Raw genomic sequence first — 21055 nt, 5'->3', positions numbered from 1 at the left:
TGGCGATAGCATTCCTGCCAGCGTTACCTCCAGTGACGTCGCTGGTTGCACAGTGTCCCCTCCTGCAGTAACTGCTTGTTCTTCCTGCCCACCTGTAGCCTCAGCTGTGATGCACTGTTCATGGAGCAGTGCTGTAGACCAGGTCACTGATCAGAGTTAAAAAAATAACCATCCTCCCCAAATGTCTGGGTTTTTTTCTCACCTGGAAATAAGCAGTTGAGAGCTGTGTATTTTCCCTGTGGGGACAGCAAGCCCCAGCTGGAAGCAAGCATTGATTGGTGAGCTGGAGTGAGCATGTTCACTGTCCTTCATGGTTAACGCAGCCAAGGTCCCAGTTGCTCCTGGTCTGAGCCGTTCATTCGGAGTGGCTTGACCTTTCTGTTGCTGGTTTGCTCAGTATTGGACCAACTCTTTTCCACTGAAATCACTAGGGGTGTGTAATAACAAGTCTTTTTTAACAAATAGGACTGTACCCTTAGGTTGTCCATTTAGCCAGCCACATAGAAATAAATGTCCTAGCTGTGCAGCCGAACCAAGTTACATGCAAGATATGCAGCTTCTTGCCTTTTCGGCCTTTTAACTCTGCTACTGAAGCAGTATGCAGATATTCTTGTACATATAACTGCAGACTAAAGGAGCACGTGTTAGAAACACTGTATGAAAATAGCCAGTGACAGTGGGCAGAGCGGTGGCCGCTGACTCACTCCACAGGCTCCCAGCCAGCCCATCGCCTCCATCCCAGCACACGTGGGCCCTGTCACGTTTGTCCCATACAATGCGCCTAATGGGTTTCTGGAGAAAAAAACACAGTTCTTGGGAAAGGGCTGAAAGAACAAACCAGGATGGTTACATTCAAAAACTAGCCAGATCATTTCTACAGTACTGAAGAGAGAAAAGATCTGAGGAAGGAAATGTTGCCTTGTGGACTCAAATGCCGTCCAACAGACTGGAAGAGCAGACTGGAGATAAGGTTTTGGATCATCCTTCAAAAAATCTGCTTCTTACTGGAGATCACCCAAATGACTTAACAACAATGAAAATAGTAGGATATATAAATTAAATATGAAAGACTATATATAAAAATATCTTAATATATTTCTTGATATTTATATCTTAATATATATCAATGTCCTATATAAATATCTCAAATTAAAAGAATATAGAAATTGTTCTAAAAATTTATGAAAACACCTGTTTCTCTAGACTATTCACTTTTAACTACAAGTAGAACTGTACTGAGTAGATGTGATTCTCTAGTCTACAGAAGGCTACTGAAATCTGAAAGAACAGTAACGCTTTTCATTAAAAGCCATTAGATTTTACCCAGCTCCTTCATGTAGCCTTTTGAGCAGTGAAGGACCTCTCAGCTTTTGAGCTGAGCCCAAGGAGAGGACAAATGAGGGGTATATGTATGTATACGTATACATATGTAGTATTTCTAGCAGAAAATTGCAAGGAACAGTAGAGCATTCCTTTTTCCCAGTGGCAAATGTATCCGTTTACTTTGTTATGACCCAGAGGGTGGAACTGTGCCCTGCTGATTCCAAAGGGAGTTTTTGCATGGATCTGGTATTTTATCTGTGGACTGTGACAGATAGATTTGTCTGTCATTAATTATTACCTGTGATAGGCTATCTTGGGCAAAGTCCTTAATGCCTCAGTTCAGCAAATGCTTAAGCACATGCTTGTTTTTGAGCATGTACATGGTCCAATGGACACACAGGCCATAAAGGGTTTGGCATGGAGGGAGAAGCAGGGAAAACCTTAGAGCAATTGAACTAAACTACAGGACAGTTGGCCTGAAGTGTGAGTCCAATTGTAATTGGAATAAATAAGTGTCACTCCAAATGCAACAAAGTTTATTTGATACATTTTTTCCCCTATGATTTTTGAACTGTCTTCTAATTCCACAGTAAAGGTGTGATTGTTTGAAATTTTCTAGATTTATTATTTTAAGGCTTTACTTCTTAAATGGCATTCTACTGGGGAAGTGATCCCAAAAGAAATTAAAGAAAATATAAGGATTTAATAATCAAGGTGGGTGGAGGTCCTACAGACTTTTGTACTGAGAATGATGCTCTATTAGTAATTAACTTTCCAGCCTGAGGATATTCCACTAGTAATGAATCTTGTAAATCTGATAAAGATCCAAACAGGAAAAGTTTGGGAACCTGTTAACAGGTAAAGAAGTGTAGAGCCAAATTCATCACACACTGTTCTGGAAGCTGATATTTTCTCTCCAGCCAGCAATGAAGACAATGATCCAAATGAGACTGATCAAACATAACACAAATGCACTGTGAATGCTGGCTAGCTAATTCCCAGAGTTAACTTGTATCACTGCGATTTCCTTATCAGAGTCACTTCCAAGGCTTTGCAAAGGCTGAATCTGAAATCTCCAGCTTCATATTCTGCCTTATATTCCTTCATCATGCATATTCAGTGTTTAAAAGAAAATCTAAACCTCAGCAAATAGGGACACAAAGCAGAAGAGCTGTCAAAAGTGAGTACCCATCCATCACACCTTTATCTGCGAGCTCAACATGAACAGAGCCCAGATGCCTAGCCCAGATGAATTCTGCCTGCAAGTTTACTTCTAGGAGTGGAGGAGCAAAAATACCACTGCCTTGGGTGTCCTAATTGTTGTTTGTGTTAAAGCGTCACGTGGTAAGCGTTTGGCTTGTAGGACCGTTTTTCTGCTTTATTCATCGCAGGCGCAAAGGGGCTTACTTCAGAGATGAGCACAGGGTGCTTATTAAAAAGTTTCTGTTCTTCAGGTCTCCATTCAGGGGCAAAAAGTTATGCATCTTCTAGATGTTTGATTGCCAAGTAATATACAATAGCCGGTACTGTATCTGAGATCAAATGTGCAGTCTCGCAGCCCCGGTCGTCTTTCTGAAGTACTGACTTTCCAGCGGATGGTGAAACTCCAGGGGAGTGCAAGAGCAACCTGGTGATACCACCAGTGTCAAAGCTTTGCAAAGCTGCTCAGAAACTTTACAGAGCTCCTCAAAAGCTTTGTAGAGCTCCTCATGCTCAGCTCAGTGGATGATATAACACAAAACCCTCCGACTGCTTCATTTTCCAGCAGTATATGCAACTGCTTCGGCTGAAGTGGAATGACATCTTTTCTAAACACTGAAATGAGAAAAAGGGAAAATAGACTCTAAACCAAACCTTTTTCCATTTAAACACAACATTTTTCCAGACCATTGAGCTAGTCTGGAAAGTTTTCAAAACTTTCTGTTATGACACGAAGTGTCCAACTGTTAAATCAATGTTTAGAAATGCAATTTAAAGCTGGCAGAAGTTCAAGTCTCCATGTCAAAAAGTTAAAGAGGAGTCTATATATCACTGTGAAAGAAGTCCTTATTTCTGCTCCAGAAGTTCAGGTTTTTAAATAGCAGTTTAGTGTCATAAAAACTGTGCAGAAAGGTAGTGAACACTAAATCTCAGCAAATACAGCACATCTATTTGTATTTTCACCAAAAAACCCTTAATATTCACTTTGACTCCAAATCCTTATTAGATTTCCTTTCCCTTTATATTTAAGTGAGAAAATTTACCAGCTGTGCTGGCCTCTACCAAAATGAAATTTAATTATTAAAGGGTCTTCATAGTAAGTTTTTTACGAATTTGTACCAAGCTTTCACACCCAGAATCCAATTTTAAGTTATTTTCATCACAGAGGTAATAAAAGTATGTGCACTATCTTCTAATGTAAGCAGCCTGAATTTTCAATATTACTGTCAATGATCTGCATGCTTGCAGACCAATATTTAGTGGCCAAAATTATTTCTAACTGTTTCTACCTCTCTAGTCTTTTATATCATGCTCATCACTTGACAATCTAGAAATAGCAAAGATACAGACATCTGAACAAACAAAATATCCCAGATCCTCAGGAGGTTTATGCTGTCAGTTAAAATAATCTATTGAGTAATTTTGAGGAACGATATCTGAGATTTAGATTTAGATTTAGTCATGGCTGGGCTTGTGTTTCCAGTTGTGTCCTTACATTCTTGCCCGGCTTTGGAGGCAATTTTTTCCCCAAACTCAACCCAAAGGGTATTTCACGCCTCCTGAAACTAGGTTCTTTGTGCAGTCACCAAAGGTTTGTTTTGGGCAAATCTCGGCCTAAATGGTAAGAGCAAAGGGGACAGAAGTAGTGTGGATAACCTAATCTGGCCAAAGCCCACAGGTGAAGGACTGCAGCTGCTGCAGCGCCACATTCCTTGCAAGTCCCTGTTGCAACCCTGCTGCGGTGCTGAGCCTCGTGGTTGGCTTAGCCTCCAAGAGGTGTGCTTTTCCCTGTATCCCAATATTGTGTCCCGGTAATACAGGTTTATGCAGACCGAGATAGAGGACACTGACCAAATCTTTTTTATCGAGTGTCCTAGTAAGCAAACAGTGCTGTAAAGGGTCTCCGGCAGTAGCTGCTGCCTGCTTCTAGTGCCCTCTCTGCACTGACCCTTCCTGTGCACCTTGCTTCTTCCCAAGCAACAATTCAGCCTCTGGCAGTCCTTAATGTCTATTTCTTTTATCCCAATGTTATGGGTAAACGCGACAAATTGACAACCACTCGGGCCGGGTTGCATAAATTCCAATTTAATAGAATAATTGAGCAAGTCGCAAGTAAGCAAAACAGCGCTGGGCGGCCGGGGAGTCTCCTGCTCCACCAACRGCGYGCGCAATCCCCCGCTCACAGTCCCCTTATATGCCTGTAACTTCTGTGGTTGCGCCGGCTGTTGCTGGGGGGGGTCGGGATGAARGCTGRSGTCTTCCTCTGCGTTGTRCGTGGTGCCYTTCAGGTCRCGCGCATACATTTCACAATACRATATCGYTCTGCTGRCTCAGTACAATCATTGTGGTGATAGCCGGTACTTAGCGCCTAGTTTCATGATAAAATCACTTCACGAGTTGATGTAACAAATTATTACCTATCACACCAAGGGAGAGACAAAGTGACCCAAATGTAGGTAGTTTCAGGCTACCGCTTAGCGTTAGCTTTTTGACCTGACTGTGTTGCAGTATATAGAGGCTATTTTACAAAAGGCATCTCATCTTTTCTTATGTCCCAGAAATACATCAAAAAATGAGTAACTGCGAAGGGAGGGCTCTGGAGTTCTCTAAAGATAATTTGCATGAGCTTAGTGTTTCTGAAAGCACAGTTCTTTTAAATATTAATGTTATTCTGTACTGCAACCAGAGAGTGAAAGGGCAAAACCCCACAAAAATATGTTCTTATGTGTTCAGAGCCATGTTCTCCTGTAGGATTTGTTGGCACAAGATTTGGGGCCACAAAAGAAACTATATTTTTCAAGGAAGGCTGCAAGTTACTAAGAGAGTTAATTGGTTTATAATGTTTTAATAAGATCTCCTGGGAAACAGATTTAATAGTACAGTGGCTGTATCCCATAATAAAACACTTTATAGAGGGTATTATTATGTAAGATACAGTGTGTCTAACTGGAAAGTATTTTCTGAACTTTGAAGGAACAAAATCTAGGTCTATTATATTGGAAGTCTGGAAACTGAGGATATGTGGCCACATTACTAAAAATGAAAACAACTTAGTGATTTAGGTGGAAATGGTCTGCTGCAAGGGAATCTGAGTTTGTCATGGAAAGGTCTCACAGAGACCTTATTTTTAAAGGGGGAAATAAAAGGATCCAATGTACAGTTTTCTACAGGAACTCATAAAACAAACCTCTCTCCCCTTTTCTGTCCCCAACCATAAGTTTTCCTGCACAAAAGATGAAAAATAAGTAACAGCACAGGGAATTTTTGGACCTGAACTTGGATGCCACAGTACCGTGTCCATAATCAAGATGAAACTACAAAACTTACCACATTTTTCCTTTGTAGGTTGTGAGGTTGAAATCCTTGGAATTAGACCAAGTTATTGTCGCGAGTACTTCAGCGTCCCAACGGACAAAAACTTTGCGGATGCAATCAGCGATGCTCTCGAGTCCTTGCGGTACGTCCCTACAGTGCTGCAGTGTGATGTTGCATTTCTCAAGGAAGAGTGTTTGGTTTTACTAGCAGCCTTGTTGCAGGGCAATTTTTCAGGATGAGCTCCCACACAGGAAGATGGGAGCTGAGACTGGTTTATAATATTGTCATAGAAATGTGACCATGTACAGAAATAAACAGTTACAGTAAGGTCAGAGGAAAAGGAATATTTCTTTTTTCATTCACAGGTTGCAACACAGAGGACACATCCCAATTTACTATATTTTCTTTGCTGTTTATTCCTAAAGAGATGAGGTCCAATCCAATTAAGTATTAGCCTGTGAAAATCAGTTCACTTACCTGCAATAGTAGACTTTGAAATATTTAGATTTAGAGGGAACATCTGGGAATTTGGGAATTCTGAAATTCAACTCTGGTCACTTGTTTGCAAGACTAATGTTTCGGCTCCTTCTTCCGCATTTTAGAACATCATAGGCATAATGCTTTTGGAGCTGACAATCGTTTTGTGCAAATGCGAGCATAATGAGAATATAGGCTTCTATGTATGTAGCCAGCTGGCTTCTAGGAAAAAAATACAGTCCACACCCAGCTTTCCAGTTCCACCATTTCTCATCCAAGTGTTAATGAGGGAGAATTCCATATAGCTTGTAAAATCAGGGAAGGTTTGATTATTGCAACTACACAGCCACATGCATAGCCCAGGCCTTACCTTAGCTATAACTAGGCTCCCTCTTTTAAAGCACTGCTGGTTCTGTAGTTTATCCAATTCCAGCATGCACTTCTAACTCATTACTTGCAAACCGCTATAGCAGTTAGAATCTGAAAAGCCTAGTATTCAGATGCCAAGGATTTCTTGTCCTCAGTAAAAAGGCTCCAAAATGAGGAGAGTGCTGATGGAGCCGTCACTCCCAGTGGCGTGCAGGGTCCTGCTCACAGACACTCGCAAATCACCTCCTGGTAGACTGTCATTTGTGGCATGGAGTTTAGAGAGAAACTGTCTCGGAACACATGAGGCATTTGATCCTGAAATAATTTAGTTTACATTTTAAGAGAGTTATCTATGTGTGGCATGAGGGGTTCACAGGTGCCATAGGAGGTTTTCTAGAACTGCTGCAACATTTTTAGTTCGGTGGATAATGAAGGGAACGGAAAACTGAGTAGAGGGACTGGACCTGATTTCTGGAGGAAAGGCAGAATTACCACGGAAAGCTTTTAGGTCGGGTTTCATTTGCAGATGGGCCAGGATGGCTTGAAGCCTCCTGCCTGGTTTCTATGAAGCGAGGTGTGTAGGGCTGTTCAGGAAGGGTCACAGCTTTGTAACTGTGAACACGATGAAAAGCAAGGCATGAACCGTTGCAAACTCCAGCCCTTCAGGCTGCTCTTTTGTATAGCTGGAGCCCATTGAAAGCGTTTCAATAGCTAATTCACCCAGAGTCACAAGGCTGCTTGCTGCTGCCTTCAGTGAAAAAGAAGAAATGGGCAGGAATACAAGAGAGGCAGTGGTGCCACTCATAAGAGGCCAAGCTGGCACTTTCCGTGAGAGAGTAAATCAGGGACTTACAGTAAGAAGGGAGGGTACAGAACAAATTGAAAAGGAAGGAGAGAAAAGATAGTAAGTTTTCCTTGTCTTTCCCTCAGTCTCTTTTCCCTGTCACCCATCTTCTTTGTTTAGTCCTCAGCAAAAAATCTTCTGTGCCGCTGGCCAGCCCATAAGATGTAAAGCCTCTGAAATGCCTTTATTTAGGAGCACTCATTAAGCAGGACTTAACCTCTCTGGATAGAAGAGTCTTGAGTGGTGTTTTCCTGTTACGTACATCTTTTGAAAGAGTTTCTGACTCCCCACGCTGTACAAAAGCCAGCAGATCCAGCGCATTTCCTTTCTGCCCTCTAATTAAAAAGCCAATTAGCCTGAGGCTGGCATTAGCTCAGTGTGGGAAAACAGCCGGTGGCAGGAGCACTGTGTCACCCAGAGCGGGTCCTTGTGCAGCTGGTGAGCTGTGGCTTCGCCCTAATGGCAGGTATTAACGCTTAATGACTTGCACTTACTGATGCTGCCACTGAGCAAAACTTTCCCACACTAGCAAACCTTTCAGGGGCTTCAGGCGAAGGAGAGTAAGACTTTTTACTGTGGCATGGTGGTCTAGGGATTAAGTTGAATTTAGACATGGGAGTATCCTGTCCCATCTTAACTTTACCTGAGTCAAAGGGAGTTTTATCAATGTCTTCAACGAGGGCAGGAGTAACTCATCATGGAGCCACTGAGCATCTCTTATAGTCAGAGGAAACCATCTTTCAGCAAAATTCTTCATTTTCTTCAAAAAGGCCTTTTGAGAACATTATTTAGATCAAAAACATTCAAAACCAAGTCAAGCACCCATTTTTGGCAAGTTAAACTAAAAATTCCCTTATGTCTTTTCCACAGCTATAATTTAAGGGCTGTTGTAATCTATTTACCTTGGACAGATGTCGTGAAGATTTTGTGGTACTTGCAAAGTGTGCTGAAAAACGAAACCCTTTTTGGTATAGCCATAGAGGCTGTCCAACTTTCTTTAGCATGTTTTCTTTAGCAATTTCTTTCAAAAGTTACTGGTGATGGAAGAAGGTAAGGACTAGTACACAGTTAGAAAGACAGGTTACTTTCCCTATGACAGTCCATGACCAGAAAAGCCTAGTTTTCTTAGAAAAACAGTCTAAAAATGGAAGCAAAGACGTACTCAATCTTGCAGGCTCTAGATGTGCTGCACCCAACGCTGCAAACTCCTAAGCATGCAGCATAACGTGGGCTTGCCCCACTAAAGTCACACATGCGAAGTTCAATATTTATCCTTAGAGGACTGAGACCTCATTGAGAAATCCCGTCACAGTCTAAATAAGACCACTTGTTTTCTGCAATCGAACTCTTGCATGGCTTTTATCTAGATTGAAATAATCATTTGGTTACAGGTGAGAAGACACAAAAATGTATAAGTGGTTAAACAATACAGGCACTCCAGAAGAAGAAAACTGTTTCAATTGGTTCAATGAATATGTATGTTACATAGGGTTAAATTTTAAAAATTAATGTATGCCCAGTATAGGGGGAAAGTAATGATGAAATGAAAATCGGGGCAAGGGAAAGGAAGAGCAGCTTCATTTGAATGGTTTTAAAATCACAAAGAATTGGAAAGAATACTGCTCTGCAGTGTCACTGGCAGAGAAATTCCCTGCTCAGGCAGAGCCGCTCGGCTTCCCACAGGGATCCTTTGTTGAGGCCTTTAGCAAACTCACAAATGCCAATGATAGGCCCTAATTCATGTTTTCAGTCTCTCACCTCTGATTTTTTTCTCCTCTGTCTAGCTCATTACTGCAGACTGTTAGGGTGTCCTTAATAACAGAAGCTAGACTTGTTGGGAAAACACACACAATCTTTTTGTAGGGATTTTCATCTAGATAAGGGTATGTATTATGGATGGCATACCCTGTCATGTATTAAGTAAGTAGGAAAAGACTAGGTTTGAACTTCATGAGCATAGATTTGCATTTTTATATGCAAGACTACTCTCAGTAAGCTGTAAAATGGTCATGAAAATGTAATTAGGCATTGATTTATATGCTATCCCTACTAATTAGGCTGAGGGCATTCAATGCAGAAATGTGTGATTAACTAACTTTGTACAAGTCTCCCTTTGCCTCTGAGATTACCTTAGCTCGCCTTTGTTCATTGATCATATTCCTGAACGAAAGAACCCTTCTATAATCTCACCCCAAGTCATACAGTCCTGGTTTCTGCAAGGTCATGGAAGAGCATGTCCTGAGATGACTGAAGCGATTTGGAAGACCTCACATTGGAGAAAGCCAGAAGTGCCAAAACTTAATTAAAGCACATTTAACTTGTAATTCCCATAATTTTTTAATAAGGGCATTGAGCACCGAAATTAGTACTTCTTCTGGCTCTTTAAATGAAAAGCCTTCTTAATTGAAAGATGTAGTAGAGAGCTGCTAGGGCAGATTGCGTTTGCACAGTAATCTTTGCCTGGCACCTCTGATGTGGGTCTCAGGCCACCCCAAGTGACCCTGTGAGCAAGGGGTTTGATGAAGCCTTGTTTCTGGTGTTTTGTGCTTTGTGGTCAGCTGGGAGTACCTGTGACTGGAGCATTTAAATTGGCACTTTCTTTCTCTTCTCTTCCTGCTTTCCCTCCTTCTGCAGCTGCAGACTTTCATAGAAACGTAGAACTTCACCGTACTGAGGTAGACATTGACACCCTTGCATCAGGCTTGGTTGCAATCAGCCAGTGGGTCCAAACTACTGGGGGGGTGTCTGACAAAAAGCAAAGCAGAGACAGGGTGACTGCATGAGCTTTATTTCTTCAGGAAACTTGGCTCGTAATGGGCAAAGAGCATAAGCCAGTGTGAAAAGTTATTGTTTTCCAGTTCCTTATGTCCTGGAACCCTATGAATAATACTAATATTGATAGCCATGCGTCTCCTCGCAAATCCCTCCATTGCCCCCACATCCGCTCCTTTGCTTCACCTGCGGTGGGCTGCCTCTCCCACGGGAGTGGGGGTTTTGGGGTGGGGCGAGGACCTTCTCCTGTGTCTGTGTCACAACAAACGCAGCGAGAGGCAGAGCCTGCTGTGGCCCTTGGGTGCTCTCGCCATGTGAGTAATACACCCGGGAGAGCACCAGCAAGGAGAAGACTTTAGTAAAAGCACAAGCTGGAAGCGGAAAATGTTCCTGTGGGATTTGGTGACTGTAAGTGGTGGTGAGGAAAATGATGTTAACCCCCAGAGCAGCAGCGTGGTGTCCTGGCCCCCGCAGCCTCCGTGTGCACCAGCCTCTCACTGCTCCCCCTTCCCTCACCTCCAGCAACGGCAGCACAGAGATGGCAGCGGTGTACTATGAACGCATTGACGTGGAAGGGCACCACTATGGCCCCGCATCCGTGCAGCGCAAGAACGCCTTGAAGGAGGTGGACAAAGCCTTGAGCAACATGATTGAGCAAATCAAGGTCAGTGACATCAGAAAACGGAGCCCCTGGGTGTATTTTGTTGCGCCTGACACTATAACCCTCACGACCCTTCTAGCAGGAATGCTAGTGCCCCTGCCCGCTGTTCACTGTGCACATGGCATTTCACAGCCCCAAAGCCCCTTGTGCCTTGTCCCTTGTGTCTCCTCCATCCTGGCCCTGCATAAAGGTCGTTGGCTGCTGTTGTGACTGGGCTGCTGAAACATGCTGTTAAAGAAGCTGAATTAATACTGCGAGAGGGTGCCCGTTACCTTAAAATAATTTTGCCATTACAACAAGAGTTGTTAGAGAGACCTTTTCAAAAATGGCAATTACTTGAGATCCTACCACAATGTTTGAAAAAGTTTTTTAAAACTGCTCTTCTTGGCATTGCGGAGAGGCTATTTAACACCTATTAATTGGATGTACTGGCCGTAAACTTTTATTTCTTCAGGAACAGGGGCTATTGATATCATGTGGAAGTTAAGACACCATTCCCCTGTTTTTTGTAGATGGCATTATAATCCTCCTAGTGGATTATTATACCAATAGCCCCAGGAAACCATAAACCAATATACATGTCGCTCTGTTTATAGCTCGTGTTGCCAGCTGGAATTTATAGTAGACAAACAAATCAAAACCGCTCATTTGGTAAGGTCTGTGGAATCAGACAATTAACTTTTATAGTAGGTTTTATGACACTACTCAGAACTTTGTACTCAAACCTTTGTTTTAAAAACATTATCTAAATGATTTTGCGGTGAGAAAAAGAGGACATCAAGCTTTTGGGTAAACATAGATTTTATGGCCATTTCTGATATCTCTTCACAATGGTAAATACATATTAGAGCTTTTTATGCGCTTAAATGTGGAGAGGAAAATGCAATTTCAATTTCAATAAATCATAAAAGATCTAATGGTAAGTGATTGTGTTTGAGAGGGGAAGAGGGAAACACCTTTGCCACAGGCGGAATTACGACAAAGGTGCTTTTGCCCCAGCATTTTGACCAAGAGATAAAGGGGATAAAATCCTGTCCAAGAGCAACAGGAACAACAGTTCTGTGGGACTGAGATTTAGTGTCTTGTACTTTATAGCAAGCAGAAATGGCATTTATACAGGTCTAGATTTTGGGGTAAGATGAGATTTTGAGCTCAGGTTTAAGGCTGAGAAAAGAACAGGGGGGCAGATCTGTTGTAAGCAGCATTTGAAAACTCTCAGGTCAAAATGAGAGGAAAGCCCCAGAATCAGCAGTTCTGAGGGATACTTGCTTTGCTGAAATCAATTTATGCTCAGTCTGGAAGGAGATTTGATTTGGATCTGTCACAGACCAGGAACCGTGAGGATGTGCTTGGGTCAAGGGGTTCAAGCTCAAGCTTTCACCTCCCATATATGGGGTGATATATATATATGGGATGTCCCTTCAGAGCATCAGTCCATTTTGGTGTGGATATAGGTGCCATCTCTCTGCTGATTCCCAGCCCTGATTCACCTGTTTCTCTGAGGAACATCATAATGGTGGTCACACCATGTCTCAGATAATAATACCTCTAACACAGGCCATTCTCAGTGGTTATTCAGTAGGGGTCAGATTTATTTCAGTAAATCTGCCATACCCTCTTAGACTCTAACAGTACAGCAAGCAAGAGTGGACTGCTGCCATTGCAGGGGGTGGCAACACTCTCCGCAGTGTATTTAGGGCCGTGCTCACCAAAATCAGTGGAGGGAGGCCAAATGGGGTTTAAAATTTGCTGGCAGGCACCAGAGGTCAGGTGGTGAAGTGCTTTCCCAGCCCTAATGGCTGTTGTGCACTCGCTTCACAGAGCAAGGGCCTTCAGCATGACCTCAATGTCCTCATCTTCTCTGACCACGGGATGACTGACATCTCTTGGGCAGACAAAGTGATTGAGCTGAAGAACTACATCAATATGAGTGATACCATACAAATGAAGGACCGAGGTCCTGTTGTGAGCCTCTGGCCAGTTCAAGAGAAGCACACGGAGGTAAGTACAGCTTATTAGGATTTATTTCTTTCATGTTTGTTTGTTTTGCTTTATAACAATTGTTACTTTAGTTTGGCCATAACATCCAAATTCTGCTGTCAGAGATGTGTGTAAAAATCAACCTGAGCCTCTTATCAGGAGTCAGTCTTTGAATCTGTGATTTTTGTGACTCTTGTGACTATGGTATCTGAAGGAAATTCACACCAGACAAATTAAAAAGCATGATCTTTCACTATTTTTTGGTGCACACACCTCCTTTCAACCCCATCACAATTTCTCTGCTTTTGATAGATATATAAAAGATTTTAGCTCAAAAAACATTTTTAGGATTTTATATATTAGCCAATCTATTTACTCTAGCTGGGACTTTCAAATGATCTGGAGGAGGTCAGGCATTCTTATTCCAACAAACTCCCATCAAATTTGAGGAATAACTCCATTAGACCAGAATTACCAAAGAAGCCCATTTTTACAATATTCCCCTTTGAAGAATTTTGAAGAATAAGCACATTTGATTAAATCAATCTTCAACAACCAAGGCCAGAGCGGCAGGATTTTGAGGGGCAAATTAAAACAATAGAGAAAAAAAATATGGAAACCACTTGAAAAGCATGAAAATGCAACATCTGTAACTCATACACTAGTACATTTTTCAGAAACAAATGCTTGAGAAGTCATTATGTTGTCCTCAGAATATTGATGAGTGGATATACAAAATGGGCTGTCTGTGCTCCAGGTGGAAAATCTGTTTTTCCTATCTTATATTTTAGCCAGTTCTGGTTTTGTAGCTCGCATATACATTGTAGGCTCTGTGATTTTTTGAAAGGGAACAGTTGTCAATTTTTGCACCCAAACAAGCTCTCTAGGAATTTTATAGCTGCAATAAACTGAACATTTTAAACTAGTGCCAGAATTTGAAGTTGTCTTTCAGACATGCTTTGCTCTATTACTCAAAGTTCCTGCAGCGTATTCTAGCACTTATATATGTCCTCCCCAGCCTTATCTCAGGGATCTCTATTTTTGTGAGCTAGACCTGCAGACAGGCAAGTGTAATGTTGTCACATACACATGGGGTTCCATCAGAAAAAGCTCTTAAGCACATGTTTCTGTTTCATTAAAAGACCTAATGTCCCCAAGTAGAATAAAATGCAATGCCTTGCATCACAGTTTTGTTTTCTTCCTTCATTTCTTTTTAGGATTTCTTACTGGAGTGCTGTTTTTTTAAGCAAAATCAAGTTGATTTCCTGTTTCCCAGGGCCAGTTTCCACCAGTCTAATTCACTTTAAAGAGCAATGATTAGGAATTAGGTTGTATCACAACATAAGGACATCACACTTTAAAAGTTATCCCATTTTGAAGCACTGGAAGCACTGCTGAAACACCAGAACTGCTTTTTAGTCTATGTCACAGTGGGAGGGTCAGTTTGAGCCCCACTGTCTCGTATCGCTGCATTCCTCATGGAGACTGTGTATATGATGAGGCATTTCTGTGCTGGATGGAAGTGTGACGGAGACTGAACCACCCCTGCTAGACAATGCAAATCTACCTTGCACACAGATAAACCCATCATATGTGTAGGGTGGGTTTCACTGCAAGGTTAGGGAAGAATCTTTCATTCTTGTTGCATGGGAATCTTCGCAAAATTGAGCTATTTCTTCCTGAAGATTTTTAACATTTAAGCAGTGATATAAGCTCTGGTCACTCGAGTAACCACCTTCTCTATAGCAAATGAGCATGTTCTTTAGGCATTTAAAATTTTTTTTCTGAATAATTTGGGTTTTAATCACATTTGTGTGATTATATTCCAGATGGCATGATTAATATTAATAAGCCACTTGTGTAGCATTGTGCACTTCCAAAGCTGCAGGCATTGACTGATTAATCTCCAGCATCCTTATGAAGCAGATGATAACTAAGCACTATCAATCCCTTTGATAGAGATTGACTGGTTAAGTGTAAGAAACAGAGGTGAGGTGATATTAGTTGTTCGCTCACAGCACAGAGGGGGAACTAGTGGCAGAGGCCAGACAGAATATCCCCTTTCCACATCTGTACCCTGTCCACATCATGTCCTTAAGCATACTTCTTGTCATCGCTTAGCTTACTGTCTTCCTCAACAGTTTGGTTGCTGCTGGTTTGTCTGTGTGTATCTGTATACTCACATGCATACGTTTGTGAGTGCAAGTATTATAAGCGTACATGTGAGTTTGTGGGTTCCTATGTGTTTATGGTCCAAGTTTACAGAACCTCCTAAAACATATAAGCAGATTTTGCACAGCCATCATCTTCTGGACCAGCAAACTCCCAGTCTGAATGTGCTGATGGTTAGCTGTCAAAGGGGAGTAGCCATTTGACTAATTCAGATGTTTCTACATACCAATAGGTGTGTATATGCTCTTTATAGCCATATGGTGTCCTAACCCTTGTTTTATTTGCAGATATATGAAAAATTGAAAGCTGTGCAACACATGCATGTTTATAACATCAAGGATATTCCAGACAGGTTTTTCTACAAAAAAGGAAAATTTGTGTCTCCTCTAACACTTGTGGCTGAGAAAGGATGGTTCATAGTAGAGGTAAGGTATAATAGCAGTGTAGTTATACATTAATGTGATAAGGTCCAATATATCAAAACAACAAGAAAAATGTAGAATTCTATGCTGGACATTGAGTTAAAGACATCATTTACTTGTGCTGACTGCAATGCTAGCATCAAATATTACCGTGTGCTTGAAAAAGGTAAAGGCATGACTGAAGCTAGACAAAGTTGAATAGTTAAGACAGATCCTTTGTCTGTGCCATCGTAAAACAAGAGGAGTTTATGTATTTCCAGTTCTGGTTTTGTTAATTTACTCCCCTGCACCCTGCTAATTTACCTGCATCTCTCAGTTCTGCTCTTGCCAGATGCGAAAAGACCATTTCCCTTTCAAGACGTTACTATCCCTCCATTCAACAGTACTTCATGACACCTTTTCCTTCTGCCTGGTTTCCCACCCACTGGACTCTGTCCTAAAACTGCCCCTTGTTCTTCCAAGCCAACCGGTTTCCCAGTGTTTACTTCCTTCTCCTTCCCTGTAAGCTTTGCCCATAGAAGCTTCCTCCGTGTTTGAATTCAAAAAGACCTGTGTTTCAGCTTTTTATCTTTTAAGCTAATCACTTCTTCACAAGTTTCCTGAATTTAACACTTAACACAAGAGATCACTCACTTTCAGAGTTTGTAAACAAATGTTTAAATGAAGGTAAATGTTCTGTTATCTGCCACAGCTGTTTTTTAATGCACATTACTGTATGTTGCTATATTTTGAATGCTTTAGGAAAAAAAATCCCCTTCACAAATAGGGATCTCACTTTTGTAGCCTTCATTCAGCCAACTCCCACCAAGCTCCTACCTCCTGCCTGGCTTTTTCCTCCCTCCTTATCACAGCTTTGGTTCCAGGCTACAGGGCTCAATCAGACCACCCCAGAAGATGATCATTTCTGGCAGGGAGGGGAGCGCGGCCGTGGGGCGGTAATTAAATGCCATCAGGACTGGTCTCAACAGGGGAGGCCTTAGTGCCCCAAGGGACTGGACCCTGACCAGGCTTGGAGTGGCAACACTGCAGCACCACTGGAAGAGGGCAATGAAGAGCCAAGGAGTTTTGCTTTTTTGCGTCTTCCACCATAGTCATTAGACCGTTTGCCTTGTAGATTATCATAACTCAGCTGAGCGCCTTCTTTCATGGCCCTCAGAGGTATTGCTCACCATGCTTTGCTCAAGAAGGTCCACGTGACCACATTTCTCACTAATGAACCTCACAGCAGGATGATGCATTCTACAGTGGAATAACAATGCATCTCTAAAAAAGCCCAATGGCTTTTGAGTAAAGATGGGTGAGCACAACATATCTGGTAAAAAATATATATATGTATGTAAATAAAGACAGAGATAAGATTCAGGCTTGTAAAGTAGGCATCTGAAACATTTTTGCTGAAATGATTTGAAAAAGTATTATAACTAAACTCTTTTCTACAATACAAGGTTCAACACAGAACATTTTTAGGTATTCTGTAAAAAAAAATGCACTTTAAAAATCATTGAAACTTTGACAAACCTTAATAACAGTGCAGCAAACACTGCTGCTATGGTAATTATTTCTGTCTCTCTGCCCATTCCTTCCTATTGTTTCTGATTTTCAAGAATGTCCTCTCATTAATTCTGTCAGATTTTCCTTATCCTCAGTGCATTTTCATTATCCGTGAATGGGATGTGAAAATGGAAGTTTCCTGTCATATTTTTAAAGCAATAATTGAGCCTTCTATTATACGTTCTGTCCAAACTGCCCGAGCGGGGGTATTCAGTTCCTCATGGCCATGCTCACGGGGTGTTTTAACTCTCTGTTGGCGAGCTGAGAGCTATAAGGGATTTGAAAATGCCATTTCTTTTGGAATATTCCCTGCCTTGCCTTCTTTGAGAGAAAAAAGGGGATGTATCTGGAAAGTTTCTTTTTCCGGACGGGAGCGTAGGACCCGCAGCCTGTCCTAATTCGGGTGCCCGGGCCAGGGATGGAGGAGGCCTCCTGCATCCTGGCCGGCAGCGTGAGGTGGGAGGGCAGCAGCGGAGGTTTGCCCCAGCCGGAGAAACCCTGGGCGGCTTTGCTCTCTCCGAGCCTCTGCCGGGCCGGGCTGGGCTGGTTATCACAGGATGCAGCAGGGTGTCATGTACCTCACGCTCCCGTTTCACCCGTGGGGAGCAGGAGCAGCCCAGGCTTGGGCTGGTCGTGAAAAACTCATTTCTCAGCCCGGTCTCTGCCCAGTTGGTGCTTGCCCCTGGYGCGGCGTGGGGGCAGGATGCCCGGGGGGCAGCGCCGGGCGCCCTCAAGGGCTGCGCTTGGAGGCTCGTGCAGCCCTGTCTGGGAGCAGGCTTCTCTCCGGCTGCTGCTGCTGATGGCCCAGTTTCATGAGTCCCAAATTTGCTTGCAGCTGTGGAAGAGAGTAATATGTTTTCTGGCCCACATAGCAGCAAAAGTAATGGAAATCGCTGTGCCTTTGACTGCACTTCGCATCTGCAGGGCGGTATTAGCCTCTGTGTTTGGGCAGGCGGTGGAAAGGCACGCGGTCTCCTGCCGTTGGCATTGCTGGGGAAACAGCTGAGTCCACGGCAGCTCACAGGGCTGTTGAAAGGCTTCGCTGCAGCAGTGTCACGATACTGCCAGAGAAACGCTGCAAGGGAGACGTGACTCGCCTGGTCTCGAGTCGCTGCTGACAAATGCCGTACAGCTTGCCTGATGGTGAGCAGCCTGTTGACAATCAGTTCCCGGGAATCGCGTTAAGCTGAGCCACAGCGTAGGGAGGCGCTCCGATGGGAAGAGAGGAACAAGCCCAGTTTCTCCTCGGCTTGCTCTGAGTGCTGTCAGTGAAATAGATGGAGACAAGGAAAGAGATTTAATTTGTCAGCTAAAATTGTTCAGTTATCTGGTACCTCTGCTGACTGTTACGTATGAAGAAATGCAGTGGATACTCTAGGGGTCGAAAGAGAGTTGCTTAATAGCAACAGTCGTTGCCGTCTGCGGTGCCCCTGGGCATGGTCAATTTTCTTCTCAGGCAGAGGAGGAAAATAAAATCAGACAAAATAAATGTTTGAGAAAGGAAAGGGATCCGCARTCAATCCATTTTTCCATTTGCCCCTGTATGCTCTGTACACAAGGCATCACGCTGGCTCCACTCTTGGGACCGTCTTTCACGTGTTCCTGCTTTGGCCGAGCAGGAGCATTTTTGGGCGCTGCTAACCGGTGACACGATGCTCTGTGTAGGGGTCCAGCCCCAGTGGGGGAGTGGGGGAGACACTTCGGGGGCATTTCCTGTGTTCCTGCAATGAAATACAAACTCCAGACCTGACCGCTTTAGGACTCTCTAGTTCTTTTTTTGTACCCTTGGGGAAGTTCATGCCAGGGGTCTACCAACCTGTGCAATTTCTGCTGCAGTTTTGGGGACATCTGGAGTGTCACGTGAGCTGCCCTTCCCAGAGAGCATGTGACAAGAAAAACTCACAGAGTTTAGTATAGTATAGTATTTTGGGAAGACTCAAAGGACCTTATTTGCTGAGGGGGCAGGGAAGGACACTATCATAAGTCATCTGTTAAGAGCTGCTAATATGGAGCAGGAGAATCTAAGGAAGGAGTTTAACGGTGCTCCTTTAGTGCAATAAGGACAAGGGAAGGCAAGCAAGAACGATGGCAACAGATTATTAAAGCACGGAGACCCTGCAGCGCAAGGAGAGAAAACCGAGAGTGGCAGAGCGCGGCACGCCGTGCTGGCGCGGGCGCTCACCCGCGGCCGCTTGTGTCCCCCAGAGCAGGGAGAAGCTGCCCTTCTGGGAGAACGGCACTGGGCGCCAGGAGGCCTGGCAGAACGGCTGGCACGGCTACGACAACGAGCTCATGGAAATGCGCGGCTTCTTCCTCGCCTACGGGCCAGGTAGGGCCGGCGGCCCCCCGCTTGCTCCCCTGCCCTCGATTCGCAGCCCTGTCCGAAACGTGCGAATTCGCCTTCTGTCCACGGATTCGGGCTCGCTAGCACAGAGTGCTTTCCTTGGGAAGGTCCATGAGGTTGCAGCACACCTCGCCCACCTGTTCTAGGTCGTTGCAGAGCTCCTGGTTTCCGCTTCATCAGGCCCTTTAAATACGGCTGTGACTGCAGCTAGGCATGAAAGAAAAGCAGAGGCTGCAGTGCAATTACTTCAGGCTATTAACTCTACCAACGCATACACAGTCAAGTAGCTCCTGTGTATTTAATAACTTAATTCACTTTTTTACTTTTTAAAATAAAATTTGATTAAAAATAAAAAATAAAAGCATTTAAAATGCTTTTGCTGAGCTATGTTGTCAATTATGTAGTGTGCCACATCCCAGACTTTTGGTAAAGTCCCAGGGAAGGCAGAAGGGCCCTAGTCCTTGCTTCACAGGGCCCCAGTGTTTTGGAAGCTGAGCCAGCAGTTGCACAATGCCAAATCCTCTCTTTGCCTGTTTTTCTTTCAGATTTCAAATCCAACTTCCGGGCGCCGCCAATCAGATCTGTGGATGTTTACAACATCATGTGCAGCCTTGCGGGAATAAAGCCGCTGCCAAACAATGGCTCCTGGTCCAGGGTGGAGTGCATGCTAAAAAGCACGGCCCCTTTGGCACAGTTGTCCCAGTGGAGCAGCTGTGTGCTGGCACTAATTCTGCTCTCACTGTTTGCCTAGCAGATCTTGTCACTGTGAGCCCAAAACAATGTGGGTCAGTGTCACCAGCAACTTGATCCCCCCCCTTTTTTTTTTAATTCTTCATTTGAATAATAGCCTCATTAATAGAGTACTGTCCCCCACTCATTTGTCACGCTCTGCCAGGAGCGAATCTGACCCAGCCTGCTGTCACGGTGGTTATAACATGAAGCCAAGTTTTGCACTGCTCTAAGTCCAGCCAGGAAAATCGGTGTTGCTACTCTAGGTTTGCAGCCCTGGCAATGAGAACAGGACCCAGGCCAGCTATCAGTGTAATTTGCTATTACCGTGGTGGGTATAAGCAGACATTTCTGGGTGTTAAACACATCTTACCCCACTGTGTTTAACTGAGAGGGTAATCCTGGCTCCTTATAATGAGAATTTCAGGCCTGGCGATAGGCCTCTGTGAATTTAGCTGAGCTGTGGTTTATTCCCTTGTCCCCAGCAGAGCCCCACCTTTTCCTTTCTGTGCGAACCAAGCACGATACGCGCTGACCCTTTCTGCAAAGCCCCAAGCTTTTTGCAGAGCAATTGCAGAGCCAAGAAAGGTATGAGAGCACTGAGAGCATCCTACTTTTCTCAGCCTTTCCGTCTTCATTTTTGCCAAAGCGAGCCCCGGCTGGCAGACCTGGACCCTGCATGCCACCAGGACCTCGGGCTTTCACCACCGACCAGAGGGGAGTGGGGGGAAAGCAATGGGAATAGGAGGAAAATGAAACAACATCTGGACACACAGCGTCCAAGAGAAAGTACCGTAAGGAAGCCTGGCATTTCATAGCCTCTTTGCTTTTCCAGGTGCAATAGCATCATCTGCTCAGGTTTTTGTTCTGTTCCCAATTGCTCTTCAAGATTTTCA

The 21055-nt window shown here is 43.6% G+C and overlaps 1 protein-coding gene across 1 annotated transcript in view; it reads left to right on the top strand.

The window, feature by feature from the left end:
- ENPP6 (ectonucleotide pyrophosphatase/phosphodiesterase 6) overlaps nt 1–20181 on the top strand; it is a 34167-nt gene extending 13986 nt beyond the window's left edge. Inside the window, exons 3-8 of the mRNA XM_026087605.1 lie at nt 5869–5980; nt 10823–10964; nt 12783–12962; nt 15401–15538; nt 19292–19415; nt 19976–20181. Of these exons, the coding sequence (XP_025943390.1) occupies nt 5869–5980; nt 10823–10964; nt 12783–12962; nt 15401–15538; nt 19292–19415; nt 19976–20181 (902 nt within the window). The remainder of the gene's footprint in view (nt 1–5868; nt 5981–10822; nt 10965–12782; nt 12963–15400; nt 15539–19291; nt 19416–19975) is intronic.
- Nucleotides 20182–21055: the final 874 nt, after the last annotated feature.

Source organism: Apteryx rowi, unplaced genomic scaffold (genome assembly GCF_003343035.1).
Source record: "Apteryx rowi isolate R43461 unplaced genomic scaffold, aptRow1 scaffold_722, whole genome shotgun sequence".
Taxonomy (NCBI): Eukaryota; Metazoa; Chordata; class Aves; order Apterygiformes; family Apterygidae; genus Apteryx; species Apteryx rowi.
This window is presented reverse-complemented; position numbering and strand designations above follow the sequence as displayed.